The sequence below is a fragment of the Setaria viridis genome, chromosome 5, assembly GCF_005286985.2.
Source record: "Setaria viridis chromosome 5, Setaria_viridis_v4.0, whole genome shotgun sequence".
Lineage (NCBI taxonomy): Eukaryota > Viridiplantae > Streptophyta > Magnoliopsida > Poales > Poaceae > Setaria > Setaria viridis.
Window position 1 is genome coordinate 5550942 of NC_048267.2, and position 13230 is coordinate 5564171.

At 42.8% G+C, this 13230-nt stretch overlaps 1 protein-coding gene across 1 annotated transcript; it reads left to right on the forward strand.

Annotated features, from left to right (window-relative positions):
* Positions 1-9612: 9612 nt before the first annotated feature.
* LOC117856152 (uncharacterized) lies at positions 9613-11426 on the forward strand. Its single transcript, XM_072293890.1, has 4 exons — positions 9613-9767; positions 9866-9973; positions 10634-11075; positions 11178-11426. Exons 1-4 carry the CDS (start codon positions 9613-9615, stop codon positions 11424-11426), a joined length of 954 nt encoding a protein of 317 aa, XP_072149991.1.
* Positions 11427-13230: the final 1804 nt, after the last annotated feature.

Below are 13230 nucleotides of genomic sequence, written 5' to 3' on the forward strand. Positions count from 1 at the left end.
CAAGATTGACTCTTTTTATTCCATGTCCGTTACATTGTTACTTCACTTTCTACTTGTTGGAAGATTTCCCACAACGAGAGCAAAATGCAGCTAGCTAGCACGAAAGCAACAAATCTTTCCGCGTCGTTCAAATCATAGTCATGGAGCACCGAGGTAACATGGTAGGCCCACCTAGCTATGGCCATATTTGATTCGTTAAAGTAATGTAATGATGGCTTGCATTTGTTTAGTGCCAAACGCGTCTTAATCTTAATCGGTTACCTAGCATTCTTCCCGTGGATTAGCAACTACTAGCTGATTGGCTCCAACCTGACAACCCTAATCCATAGAGTGTATTAGGATCTTGGTTTCATCGTCCCCTCGTTATCACGAAAGAGCCACACCTTGTTCGGTTCTCCCCTTCTTCTACCTCATTGTGAAAGCGATCGACGCAAGAAGAGAGTTGGAAGAAAGGTAGAATGAACAAATTTTTCATGATAGGATTAGGATCATCCAGTCATTAAAAAGCATGCATTATCGCAAATAATATCATTATCCTAGATAAATATAATATAATATAATATTTGTTTCATGAAAAAGTAAAACATAAAGTAGATGTTGGGTATAGAGTTAAGGTGAAGAGCACATGTATATAGCCATATGGGCAACGTTCATTTGCCACTACTACCAACTTTGCCATTTCTAGATCTGCGATTTTCCGATGATTGGTCTCGGAATTTGGTTTTGTAGCTCCACTTTTTATTGGCAAAAAAGAAGAACAACCATGAATAATTCCAATTTTGCCCCCGCCATATCTCATTCGACCAGTCCTCACTGGCAGCAGGTAGGGTTGCAGCTGTCCGGTAGCTAGCTACTAAAACCGAGCGCCACATGCTGATGGCATGGCATGGATGATGACGCCGACAGTGGCGCCCGGAGGTGCTGTGGTAATAAGGCCATTTTAAACCCTTCCACGCGTGATCCGAAGATTAATTTCTGGTAATCCTAAGCATGTGTACCCAATGAAATAAGAAAACGATGGAATTTACTGGTGAAGTTCTTATAATTAAATGGTAGGGTACGTGTTTCTTGATATCGAGGTATTTGCGGTGACTTTGTCAATCTTGATCCGTCTCTTTTTTTTCGGTAACTTCGCCAATCTTGATCCATCTCTCGAAACCCCTTGTGCAGGTGAAGTGCATCAGCGCATGAGTGTGCGTGCGTTTGTACCGTGTCTTTAAGAAATAGATTCAGCATGGCCGGTATGAACTGTTGGAAGGAATCAAAATCTTGGGTTAGTTAGACCGTACCACAAATGTGACTCCTGATGGACCCCCAACTGACTGCTTGATCACCCGAGAGCATGTGCCCTGCATGCATCCAGGCGTGTGGGGGCGACATGATGCTCCATGGAGGAATATCATCATTCATCACCATCTTCGTCCTGATATCATATTACGTACGGTACTATATTAACAAGATGATCAGCTGCCAGGGGCCCACCGATTACTGTACGTTGGCGCGTAATAACGGTAGGGGCAATATGATAATGACTCAAATGGATCAATGATAGCGCGCAGGAGGCAGGCGGCCGAGGCGTACGTGCGTACACGAGGGAGGCCTGGCCGGCACATGGTGATGGAGAGCGAGAGGGAGGGGGGGTGCTGGTCCTGCGCTTTGTTTTTGTCTTGTCGGGACGGGGGCCGTGCAGGAGCAGGAGGAGCAGGACCACCCCGTCCGTAATTCCGTAGTATACGGATGGAACGGAACTCGGCGTACGCTATATATGTCGTCGGGTCTCTGACCAGGTCCATCATTAATCGTGCCCACTTTCGGTAATGCGTTCCTGAATCCTCGTTTTCTTTATTTCTTAGTTACATCTTTTGAATTGAATGTCATATTTAGATCAGTACCAGTGCACAATTTTATAGCACAGTTATTAAGGTTAAGAACTTGGTAACTGTGCCTGCTGGGTTTCATGGTGATAAAACTTCTCTCACATATAATGAAATTTTATCTCCTCTCTCCTCATAATGACCTTGCCATGTCAGCAAAATTGCTGATGTGTCATGCTATTTAATGGTTATGAAACTTCTGATGAAACCCCACTGAGACTAACCTCATAGATCGTCACCGTTAGAATGTTTAACCGTTGTTTTAAGGCCTTTGTGTGGTGTAATTTGGTTAAGTGTACTTCGACTATGATCCTGCTATTGTAGCTAATCAACTTTGTATGTTATTGGGTTTAAAAGAAAACCTTGGTTAGTTGTGGTGGAATCTATTCATCCTCGTTTGAGTCTCCAACTCAGTATGAGTTCTCATATTTACATCAAATTAGTGGTAGGTGATATTCTCAGCAGCATTGCGTGCTTCGTCAATCTTATTAAAAATGTTAACCTAGTCTCAGAGGTATTTATGAAGATAGGATGTACGCACAAGCGTATGTGCATGTATAGGAGTGAGTGGACGTTCATATGAGTACAAGGAAAAAAAATTAAATGCAGCCCTTGTAATATTATTGCTTAGCTAATAAACTTTGGCTTCCCCTTTTTATGAAGAAAAAAATATTTTTGATTGCGTTATTTCATGAAAAGGAAGCTAATCCCCTCGCATTCTCTCTTCAATTTCGGCCTTGTTTACTTCGCGAATTTGGGAGGTGCCAAATTACTGTAGCAACACTGTAGCGTTTCGTTTGTATTTGTGAATTATTGTCCAAATATTGACTAATTAGGCTCAAAAGATTCGTCTCGCAAAGTACAACAAAACTGTGCAAATAGTTTTTGATTTCGTCTACATTTAGTACTCCATGCATGTACCGCAAGTTTGATGTGATGGGGAATCTTCTTTTTGCATAGTGTCAAAGTTGGGAGTTTGGAGGTAAGAGAACAAGGGCTTCATTCTCTCTTCAATCAATCAATCCATATAGTGCCAATGTATATCGCGCTGGAATATTTCTTTTTGTCTAGTTCTTAGGGACGAATGTCGTTATCCCATCCCTCGATGCACAACATCCCCACCCATCATGTGCCCCTTTCTTCAAACTTCCAACCAATCACATGCAGGATGTGTCATGCAGCCCCTTTTCCCTAATATAAAACAATATCCGGATTAAGAATATTTGAAAAGGGATGATTTGCGCGTAAACCGGATTACCTTTTCTTCTGAAGAAGAATAAAAAACATAAGTAGTACATGTCAGCCTAATGATAACAAATACATACGACTAGCTGTTGTGGGGAGTGGGGACCAATGCAAGTTAAAGTCTCTATACACTATAATGGAATTAATATATATCTACAAATAATGAAGTGTGGCGAAGAAAAACCACGTTAAGTTCAAGTGTGCGCACGGTGACATGACATAGTTTTGCTGCAAAGCAGCAGATGATATTTCCTTATTATATGCCACCAGAGGACGGAGAGGAGGGTGGTTTCTTCGTTACCTTGTAAAGATAAACATACGGGTTAATGTGTAATCCCTCCGTTACAAATTGTAGGTCATTTTAGCTTTTTAGATTATAGATATTATTATGCACGTTGTTGACACCAAAACTATATTTTGCGATAACCATCGGCCAGACGGCCGATAGAAAATAGGATGCTGTTGAGTTGTTGCTCCACCATAACTAGAGTCACAAGCCGATGAGATCTAAACTAACGTCACCACCAATATTTCTAGGTGAAACCACAGCGATGCGCCTGGTAGTTGCAGTCTAGAAATATTTAGCAGGATGTTAATCTGAACCCTGCTAGCCGATGAATCCAATCACAACGGAACTTGCTCCCAACAACACTCTGAAGGATGGCCAAGATTAAGGCGCAACAGGCTATTAAATGATCTATCATCTATGATGAACCGATCTAAAGCTAATTAAAGCAAACTGAACGGCAAGATGAAAGAACAGATAAATATCAGCCGATGCAAGCTTAATCAAGGCGGGATAACTGGCGAATACCGTAGATCGAGATAGAAGCGATGCGCCGTAAGTCAAAGATCCAAGATACTCGATAACTGGTAGATGAAACTAGACGAAACCACAGCGATGCGCCCGGTGGTTAAAGCCTAGAACACCTGGTGACGGAACTTGCAGCTCGCCGGAGATCGAGGTCGATGCAGCCCAGCTTGCTAGAAGGAACTCGTCGAGAAGCTACATTACTCCTACTCCTAATGCAATGGCGTGAAGCCGAAAAGGTAAATAAAAGATAAATGTGTTGTATATTGATCGTGTGATGATAATTACAATGACCGGGACCCTTTATATTTATAGGGCGGATGGCCTTTGACGTTACATAATTGGCATCTAACCACGTACAAGGCAAGTTACGTGCACAATCTTTTCTAATCAAAATTCTATCTCTAACAAAACTAACTCTATCTCTAATCAATCTTATCCCTAACCAACTTTATCTCCAGAATATTTTATTCTATAAAGCAACCTCCCATACGTGAGCTTCCCTTGGATGCCAAACTGTTGGAACTTTTGCATCATCGGCCGATTCCTTCCTTTCAGAGCATATTTCCTACATTCGGTGTCAACACACATATATCTAGTTGCATAATAATATCTATGAACCTAGAAAAGTCAAAACGACTTACAATTTGTAACGGAGGAGGTAGCTTTTGTAAAGAACTAAATTGATAAAACTATTGCCAAAGAACCAAAGTTGGAAATACCATAACAAAGAACCTAGTTCGATAAAATGATAATGTACAACTTCATTGAGTTGCAAGGGAATTTTTTTGGGTAGAATATCTTTACATTTTAAACACATTTTTTTGGAAAATTCAGAACTTTTAAAAATATTTTTAGAAATTTTAAAATAAAATAATTTATTTTTTAAGTGAGGTTTAGCACGTCTAAAACAAAATAAACTATTCTAATACCTGGAACTTCTAAAACATTATGTTGAAGTTTTAAAATGGATTTCCTACAAAAATCAAAATAGTTGCAGCCAACATGTGAAGAGGTAAGAAGAATGTTAGCATTAGGGGTGTTATTAACATTTGAAATATGCTCTCTCTCTCCAACCAAAACTATGCTGATTTTTCATAATATATAGTACTAGGATAGCAATTGTTACAATGCAAGAAAAAACAGTCTCCATCCCTATGGTACTCTCGTCGGCTTCCTAACCCTAGGTTGTGTCAACTGTTAACTACTGAAGTACCACGAACGTGACACCGCGATTGGCCGATCCACGTATAGTGTACAGCCACGTGGAAAGCGAGCGAGAGACATGTCAGATCGATGGATCGATCGTGCCCGCGCTTTGTTCCTTTCGAGAAAGACCAAACGATGATGAGCGCCGGGGCGGCGGGTCGTGGTCGTCGCACGGACATCACTTTCGGATCGGACACGCGCAGGGGAAAAGGTGGGAGAGCAAAGTGCAAGGCACCGCACCCGGGGGTCTGATCTTTTCTCATCATCGCCAAAGCGACTCGTGTGATGCTACTAGCTGGCTGGAGTAGTAGCTGTTGTTGCTAGCTGACGGTGCCTGCCGGCCGGGATTGGGATCCATGACCGTGATGCTATGATGATGGCAGCTAGCAGCAGCTTCGCGGTCACGAGAAGACCGGCGGCACTTTGAATGGCCGTTGCCGAGGAGATGAATGTAATCCTTGGTCCATGGCGTAGAAACAGACGCTCCACCGCTCACGGACTGAACAAACGGGCTTTGCTAGCTCACGCGCCACACTGGCCTAGTAGCTAGCTAGCAGCACACCGCCGATGGAGTTGTTCTCTTCTAGAAACCCCCAAAGCTGCTACCTAGTCGGTTGTTTTGTTTAAACGAGATATTTGTGATCTTTTGATGTTTGATTACTACAGTAGCTAGGTGTGCCGTACTTAATTAGGCCGTGATGATGATGATGATCCATGATGGTTTAATTTGCCGCTGTTCCGAGCCGAGAGCTGCAGGAAGGATAACTTGCTGCCACTCCACCACGAACCGCCATTTGGTTCTGCCGGAGCACATGTGAACTTGGCAATAATTTTTTTTAAAAACGAACCTGCACAGGTAGAAAACTCGGTATTAGTTTCGGTCGGTAGGTGAAAATCTCCCAAAAACCAATCCAGAATAACTCAATCGAGACAAAAGGGGTGCCTTTTGCCCCTTTTGTCTCGGATAAAAGACTTCATTTAGTTAGGACAGACCCTCTTTTATCCCGGTTAGTAATACCAACAGGGATAAATGGTTTTGAAAAAAAAGCAAAAAAAATAAATCCCCAGGAGGCAGGCCGCCCACACGCGCACGTCGCAAGCTATAAGTCACGCGAAATATGCGCATGCGCGATCCATGGGATTCAAACCCACAACCTCAAGCCTTGCGCGTAGCTTCCTTGCCATCCCACCTACACACCACATCTAACTATATAAGGGATGCAATCCTTTTGTACTAAATCTTGGGACCCTTTTATCTCGGTTTGTAATACCAACCGGGATAAAAGATACCTGAGCTAAAAAGTTTCGAGAGATTTAGTTCTTTTTTAGCCACCGGTGAAGGACTCTTTTATCCTGATTTGAAACACCAACTGGGATTAAAGATCCCCTTTTATCCCGGTTGGTATTACAAATCGGGATAAAAAAGGTCCCAGGTCTTTAATTCTTTTTTAGCCACCGTGGGGGACCCTTTTATCCCGGTTGGTGTTTCCAACCGTGATAAAAAACCCCATTTCCCGGTTGGTGTCGTGAGCTTTAGTCCCAGGTGGTAACACCAATCGGGAGTAAAATGGTGACCTTTAGTTCCGGTTGGTCTTACCACCCGGGACTAAAAGGTCCTCATGGGTAGCTGATTTTTTCACCCGGGACTAAAGGGTCCCCCACGGGTGGCTGATTTTTGACCCGGGATTAAAGGGGAGTCTTTAGTCCCGATTGATATTTGACCCGGGACTAAAGTATCTTTTGTCCCGGGCTAACTTTAAATCGGGATAAAAGAGGACGCATGGAAGGTGAGTTCTTTACTAGTGCTGGCAGGAGAGCTGCCGATTATATTAAAAAGAAGAAATTTAGATTGGATAAATAAAAATCGGAACTTAACAATTGGTTTCGCGGCTCCATTACTATGACATGAACAACTAAACGTTGATGCCGCCTCAGCCCTCAGATTACTGCACTTGAGGCAACTCCAACAGACTCATTTCGTTCAAAGATGTCAACGATTCCCATTCATATGTGTGGCTGTGGGCGGTGGGCTACAGTACGGCGCTAGGTTGGCCGATCTGGATATATGCATATATGTATCTGATGATATGACGATGGCCAATTCATTCAGATTCAGGTGGTGGCCCGGCGCATGCAGGCAGGGGAGACACGGAGAGATGCACCCCTTGTGGCGTGTCGGATGCGCACCTTTACTACAATCTAATCTAATCTAATCTTCCGGTACCATATGATATCTTGTGAGTTGTGATGGGTTAATTGCCTTAATCATACTAGGGGCAGGACGAGCAGCAGTTGAGACTTCCCTCGTAGAACAACACCACCACTTGCTTGGTCAGTTTCAGTCTGTGCTTCTGCCCTGCGATTAGGACACGCCACCAAGTGGCAAAACGGAAGAGGAGGAGGCTTGATGGCGAGCTGACGTGGAGGGTCACGGAAGCTTAGCTTAGCTTAGCTTAAGGGAGCAGTAATCAGTGCATCGTGTGGACTTGTTTTTGCTTTTGTTCTTCTAGAGGACTCCATTTGCTTTGGGCTCCCTTTTCTTCTTCCTTTTGCTGGCCTCCCAGAGTAGCCCAATGAAAATGGGCTTCATCGGGCCTCCAGCCCATTCATTCTCTCCAGAAAATTCCTAAACTAGCCCGTCTCTACATCCTTTCTCCTAGGCTATAATAGGTGATCCTCCCAAGAAAATGACTTTCAGAAAAATAAAGAAAAAGAAAAAGTGAGAAACAAACAAACACATAGTAGCAAGAAAGAAACACGCCTGATGAGATTACAGCAACAGATCCCACACATTCAACGTGTGCTAGTGCTAAACCTTGGAACATATACAAAACCAAATTCCGGTTTTGATCACGATCAGTATCACCGAGTTCTCAGGTCGATGGAATCCAAGAACATGCACTGGTATTCTGGTAAACACGTACGATACCTCATAAAGGTTTTGACAAAGGCCGGATTGTTCCTGCGTTCCTAGGACGAGGAACGTGGCGCACTGTAGCGCTACCACACATTCCTGTTGACACCAACTACGCGGAGGCTAAGACTCATGCCAAGCGCTTGCACAGAAGGGCATGCAAGAGGGACAATAAGCGATCAACTACTCCCTTCATTTTCAAACTGTAGATCATTTTGACTTTCCTACATTCGTATAGACACAGTGGTGGAGCCGAGGCCCGGCCACCCTGGGCCGTTGCTCGGGCTCCCTAGCTACTTGCGCTTTAGGCCCAAAGGCCAAGTATAGAGCAAAAGGCCAGCGCTGAGGGGTGCCGCTTCCGCTCCCGGCTCCCAGGCGTCACGGAGCGAAAGCGCTCAAGGGTTGCGGACTTGCGGCACGGAGGATGGGAGACCGAGAAGACGCCATTACTCCAGGGCGGGGAGGCCGAAGCGACGCTCTGCGCGCCGACCTCAACCCCAATCGGTTCCTAGGTCTGCCCCAACCCTTCTTCGTTATCTCTTTGTCCTATCTCTTTTCCAATCTCCAATCAATTTGACCTTCCCGAGCTACTAGACACATACTACAACACTGTGTCTAGTGAGAGAGAGGAACTGCGGCTGGCGGTGGCCGGTGGCCGAAGTCCGACGAGGCAAAGGTAATTAATTTGAATAATTTCAGTTATTTAATATGCATAGGTTAATTTCAATTATTTAATATGTACAGGTTATATTTTTTTATTTAGGGATGAGGCATTTTTTGTTGATTGAAGGACCTCTCCTCATGCTGATGCTGGTGGTGGTGGAAGTAATGAACCTAAAAGAAATCCAAACATAGAAGAGCCATGTGAAGCTCCAGGTCATCTGGAACCAGAACCAAACATGGACAATTTCACCGGTAAGTTTAATTCTAATGAAATTGTATGTGGTCCCGCTCTTAGAAAATAAATATATGAGTATGCCTCTGAAATTCAAGACCAAGTTAGGAGAGCATACATATTGAAAGGTCCATCACAACCAACAAATATATTGAAAGATCCAGGCTCAAGGGGTTTTTCTATGGGTTGGTATAAAAAAATATAATTGGTTAGAATATAGTTAATCTAAAGATGCTGGTTATTGCTTTTATTGCTTCCTTTTCAAGCATCCGGGGAGGGCACATCATTTTAGTTATGATGTATTTAACAAAATTGGTTGGAGAGATTGGAAACATGCATACAAAGTATTACCTAAACATGTTGGTGGTGTAGGTAGTGCTCACAACAAGTGTGTTCAGAAATATGATGACTTTAAAAATCAAAGACAGAGTGTGCAGAGAGTATTAAACAGAGCTAGTAAACAATCGGAAGAATTATACCAAACTCGTTTAACTTCTACTTTACGATGTTCAAGATATCTCTTAAAGCAAGGCCTAGCTTTTTGTGGGCATGATGAATCTTCTTCCTCTTTGAACAAGACAATCTTCTAGAGTTGATAGATTTTCTAAAAGATAATAATGAAGAAGTCAGGAATGCCTATAATCGAGGTGGCTTAAATTCTAAGATGACTTCCCATGATATCCAAAAGGATCTTGCATGGTATTGTGCAGAAGAAATAACTGAAGCAATTATGGAAGAGATTGGTAATAGGCCATTCTCTGTTCTCATTGATGAATCACGTGATATATCAGTAAAAGAGCAAATAGCTGTTAGTTTAAGGTTAGCAACTAGTATATTATGTCGGTTCTATTATAGTTGTGTAATCTGTACAATATTCAGTTTTATTAGTATTTTGTTTAATTGTTGCACTGTTGTAGGTATGTGAATTATAAAAGGAATGTTGTTGAAAGATTTCTTGCTCTTGTACATGTCAAAGAGACTACAACTGATGCATTAAAGGAAGCATTGCTTGCAGTCCTTGATAGGTACAAATTATCAGTTTCTCGGATACGAGGGTAAGGATATGATGGGGCTCCGAATATGAGAGGTGAATTTAATGGGCTGCAAAAAAAAGATTCTAGATGAAAACCCATATGCATTCTATGTCCACTGTTTTGCCCATCAATTACAGTTGGTTGTTGTTTCTATTGCGAATTGTTGCTCTTCTGTCAATGATTTCTTTGAGTATATATCTTTGATTGTGACCACAACAAGTACATCTTGCAAGAGAAGGGACAAACTAATTGAAAACCAGCGTCAAAATACTCTGCGGTCTATTGAAACTGACGAGGTACCTACCGGAAGAGGCTTGAATCAAGAAACTGTCCTTGCTAGGCCTAGGGATACTAGATGGGGTTCACATCATGTTACTTTGGTTCGCTTGTCCCAAATGTGGGACTCAGTGATAAAGGTCCTTCAAATAGTTAATGAAGATGCACGAGTGCCAAATCAAGCAGCTGGTTTGATAAAAAAACGAAATGTTTTGAATTTGTTTTTATTATGGTGCTTATTTTAAAGTTGCTTGGCATCACAAATGAGCTCTCACACGCCTTACAAACAAAAGGTCTCAATATTGTTAATGCTCTTGAGGTTAGTTCTTATTCAGCTGTTCCTTTCTTACTATATTGCTTTTCTCACAATATTAGTGTTCCTTTTGCTGTTAATCTTGATTGCACTATCCATGATGTAAAAGCTCAATTTAACACTATGAGAGAAAGTGGCTGGGATAACTTATTTGATGAGGCAAGACAATTTTGTGATGTGAATGGTATTCCTATTCCAAATATGGCTGAGGAAATACCAGTGAGGGGTCGTTCAAGGCGTGATGGATTTACCATTACTAATCTTCATCATTATCGTGTTGGGATTTTCTATGTTGTTCTTGATAAAATATGTGCTGAGATGAATCATCGGTTTAGTGAAGTGACGACAAAGCTATTGATGTGCTTTTCTTGTCTTGATCCAAAGAACTCTTTCTCTAGTTTTGATGTCAACAAGCTTGCTCGGCTTGTTGAAATTTATGATGATAATTTCTCAAATCATGATCGTGGAGTCATAAGGGGACAATTGGAGACCTATATTCTTCATGTAAGGAGGCATGCTGCCTTTGCTAATTGCAAAGATATTGCAAGTTTGTCCTAGAAAATGGTTGAAACTGAAAAACATTTGCTTTTTCCATTGGTCTACAAGCTCATTGAATTGGTATTGTTGGTGCCGGTGTCAACAACAACTGTTGAAAGGGTTTTCTCAGCTATGAAGACTATCAAGTCTAAATCCCGCAATAAGATTGTTGATGATTGGTTCAACAACTTGATGGTGTGCTATATTGAGCGAGAACTATTGAATTCACTTGATGAAGCTACTATTCTTCGACGGTTTCAAAACTTAAATAGTCGTAAGATGCGGCTGCCTCGTAACCCTGCTCATGTGCCGTCGTAGTTACCGAATAGCATTTAGGTTTATCTTTTGTGTTTCATTATCTAAGTCTTGAAATTGTGTACTGGAAAATCATTTTAATATCTTAATTTGAATTTAACATGATTTTCTAATATTATATGTATGTTATATAATATATTCATGTGCATTGCTTGTCATTATTAGCTCGACGTATTGTGCTCTTTAAAATTCCTAGCTCCGCCACTGTATAGACATCCATCATACGTAGATGCATCTAGAAAATATAAAACGACTTGCAATTTGGAACAGAGGATGTACTACTCATGCTTTGAACGATCTAGATGCCGCGCACCTGCCACCACCCGGAGATCGATCTCTTGCCTGACGTGCTGCATCAGCTGCGCGACATGTCATGCCAAAGGCTACGGCTTCCATCGACATGGAATAATATGTAAGGGCGTCATGTTGCGATCAGATCACCTGCTTTCTGAATCTATTCCCCGCACAGCGTCACGGCACGATCGAGCAAAGCGGCAAAGCGGGGGCGAGACGAGAGCATCGGCGCTCGCATTCCCCGTCCCCCCTTGGCGATCAGCACGCACGCGGCCGCTCACCCGCTCCACACGCAGCAAGATACCAAGATGTATGCCGTGTTCCCATCCGGATTCATTCGATCCGTCAGAAAGCCGGCCGAGGGCAGCGGTATGTTCACGGCATATCCCCTATCCTCAGCGCCAAAAAGATCCTGCGCCATTGTCCGTTCTTTTCTTTCGGGCCAAAAGGAAAAGATTTCCCCGATCGGAATCGCATCTGAATATCCCGAATCTGCTGATCGATCCGTCCCTGTTTCCTGCTTTTTCCAAACCTTTCTTTTGACCGGGGAATCTCTCTTTCCTTTTCTTGGCAGACCGACTGATCTGTCCGTGCTCCCTGCATTCCCAGCCTCGGCTGTGTTGCCCTGCATGCATCTGCCGGACAATCCGGCTCCTGTGTTCTAAATTTGGCAGCTTGCAGTCTGACGAACCTGTGCTAGATGAGCTAGAGCTGTGCCTGTTCATGTTTTTGTTCTGCAGCCTGCAGTTTAAGATTGGAACAGAAAAGGTGTCATGAGAATTGCAAGTAACCGGAGTTGTGCTGACAGCGGTGTTCAGACAAATTGGGGACTTAAATCAACAAACAAGGATAGGACGGATGGATGAGCTAAGCATTGCGAGATTCAATATGTACTGTAACTATGAACTCATATGGACAAGAAGCGACAGCATCAATCATCTTTGCAAGTAGCTGAGCATCAAGCGAGCTTTGCATAAAGTAGGTAAAGGATAAAAGAACGGTGGCGATGTCTGATGATTGACACAATGCTGTTCGAGCTTTCTTCACGACAGTTCAGTTAAGAGACACAAAGTACTCAAGCTTAGTGTCCTGCACTGTACTTTGCAGATGAGTTAACCTACTTCCATGAACGAAATCCTGCAGAGAAACGGAATTTACCTTTTTGCAACCTACCATGCACTGAATTTTCAGAGAGATTTCGTACCATTTTTTTGCAGAACACTGAAGTTCTTTCATTCATGGGACTTGGGACACAACAAAGAACTGCAGTGATCAAGTAGTAATAAGATTCTTTCTCGATAATGCCGGCACTAATTCTCCTACATCTCATGGAAAGTAAAAAAAAGTGTGATGTACAGTTGTTGGCAGCAGAGTGGCAATCCTAGAACAATGTCTGCATGCCACAAACACTGCAGAAAGATTATTCAGCAGAGCGAGCGAGCGGTTGTCGCAGGCGGCGAAGGGACATCGGCGGATGCGTGGATCACAATGACAACACACTGGCGAGAGGACG

Excerpts from the sequence above, each read along its gene's own strand:
- LOC117856152 (XM_072293890.1), top strand. The coding sequence starts at position 9,613 with ATGACTTCCCATGATATCCAAAAGGATCTTGCATGGTATTGTGCAGAA. Across the intron at positions 9,974-10,633 it reads TTGCTTGCAGTCCTTGATAG|TGTTCCTTTTGCTGTTAATC; the intron begins GTACAAATTATC and ends TCACAATATTAG. Across the intron at positions 11,076-11,177 it reads TGGAGACCTATATTCTTCAT|CTCATTGAATTGGTATTGTT; the intron begins GTAAGGAGGCAT and ends TTGGTCTACAAG.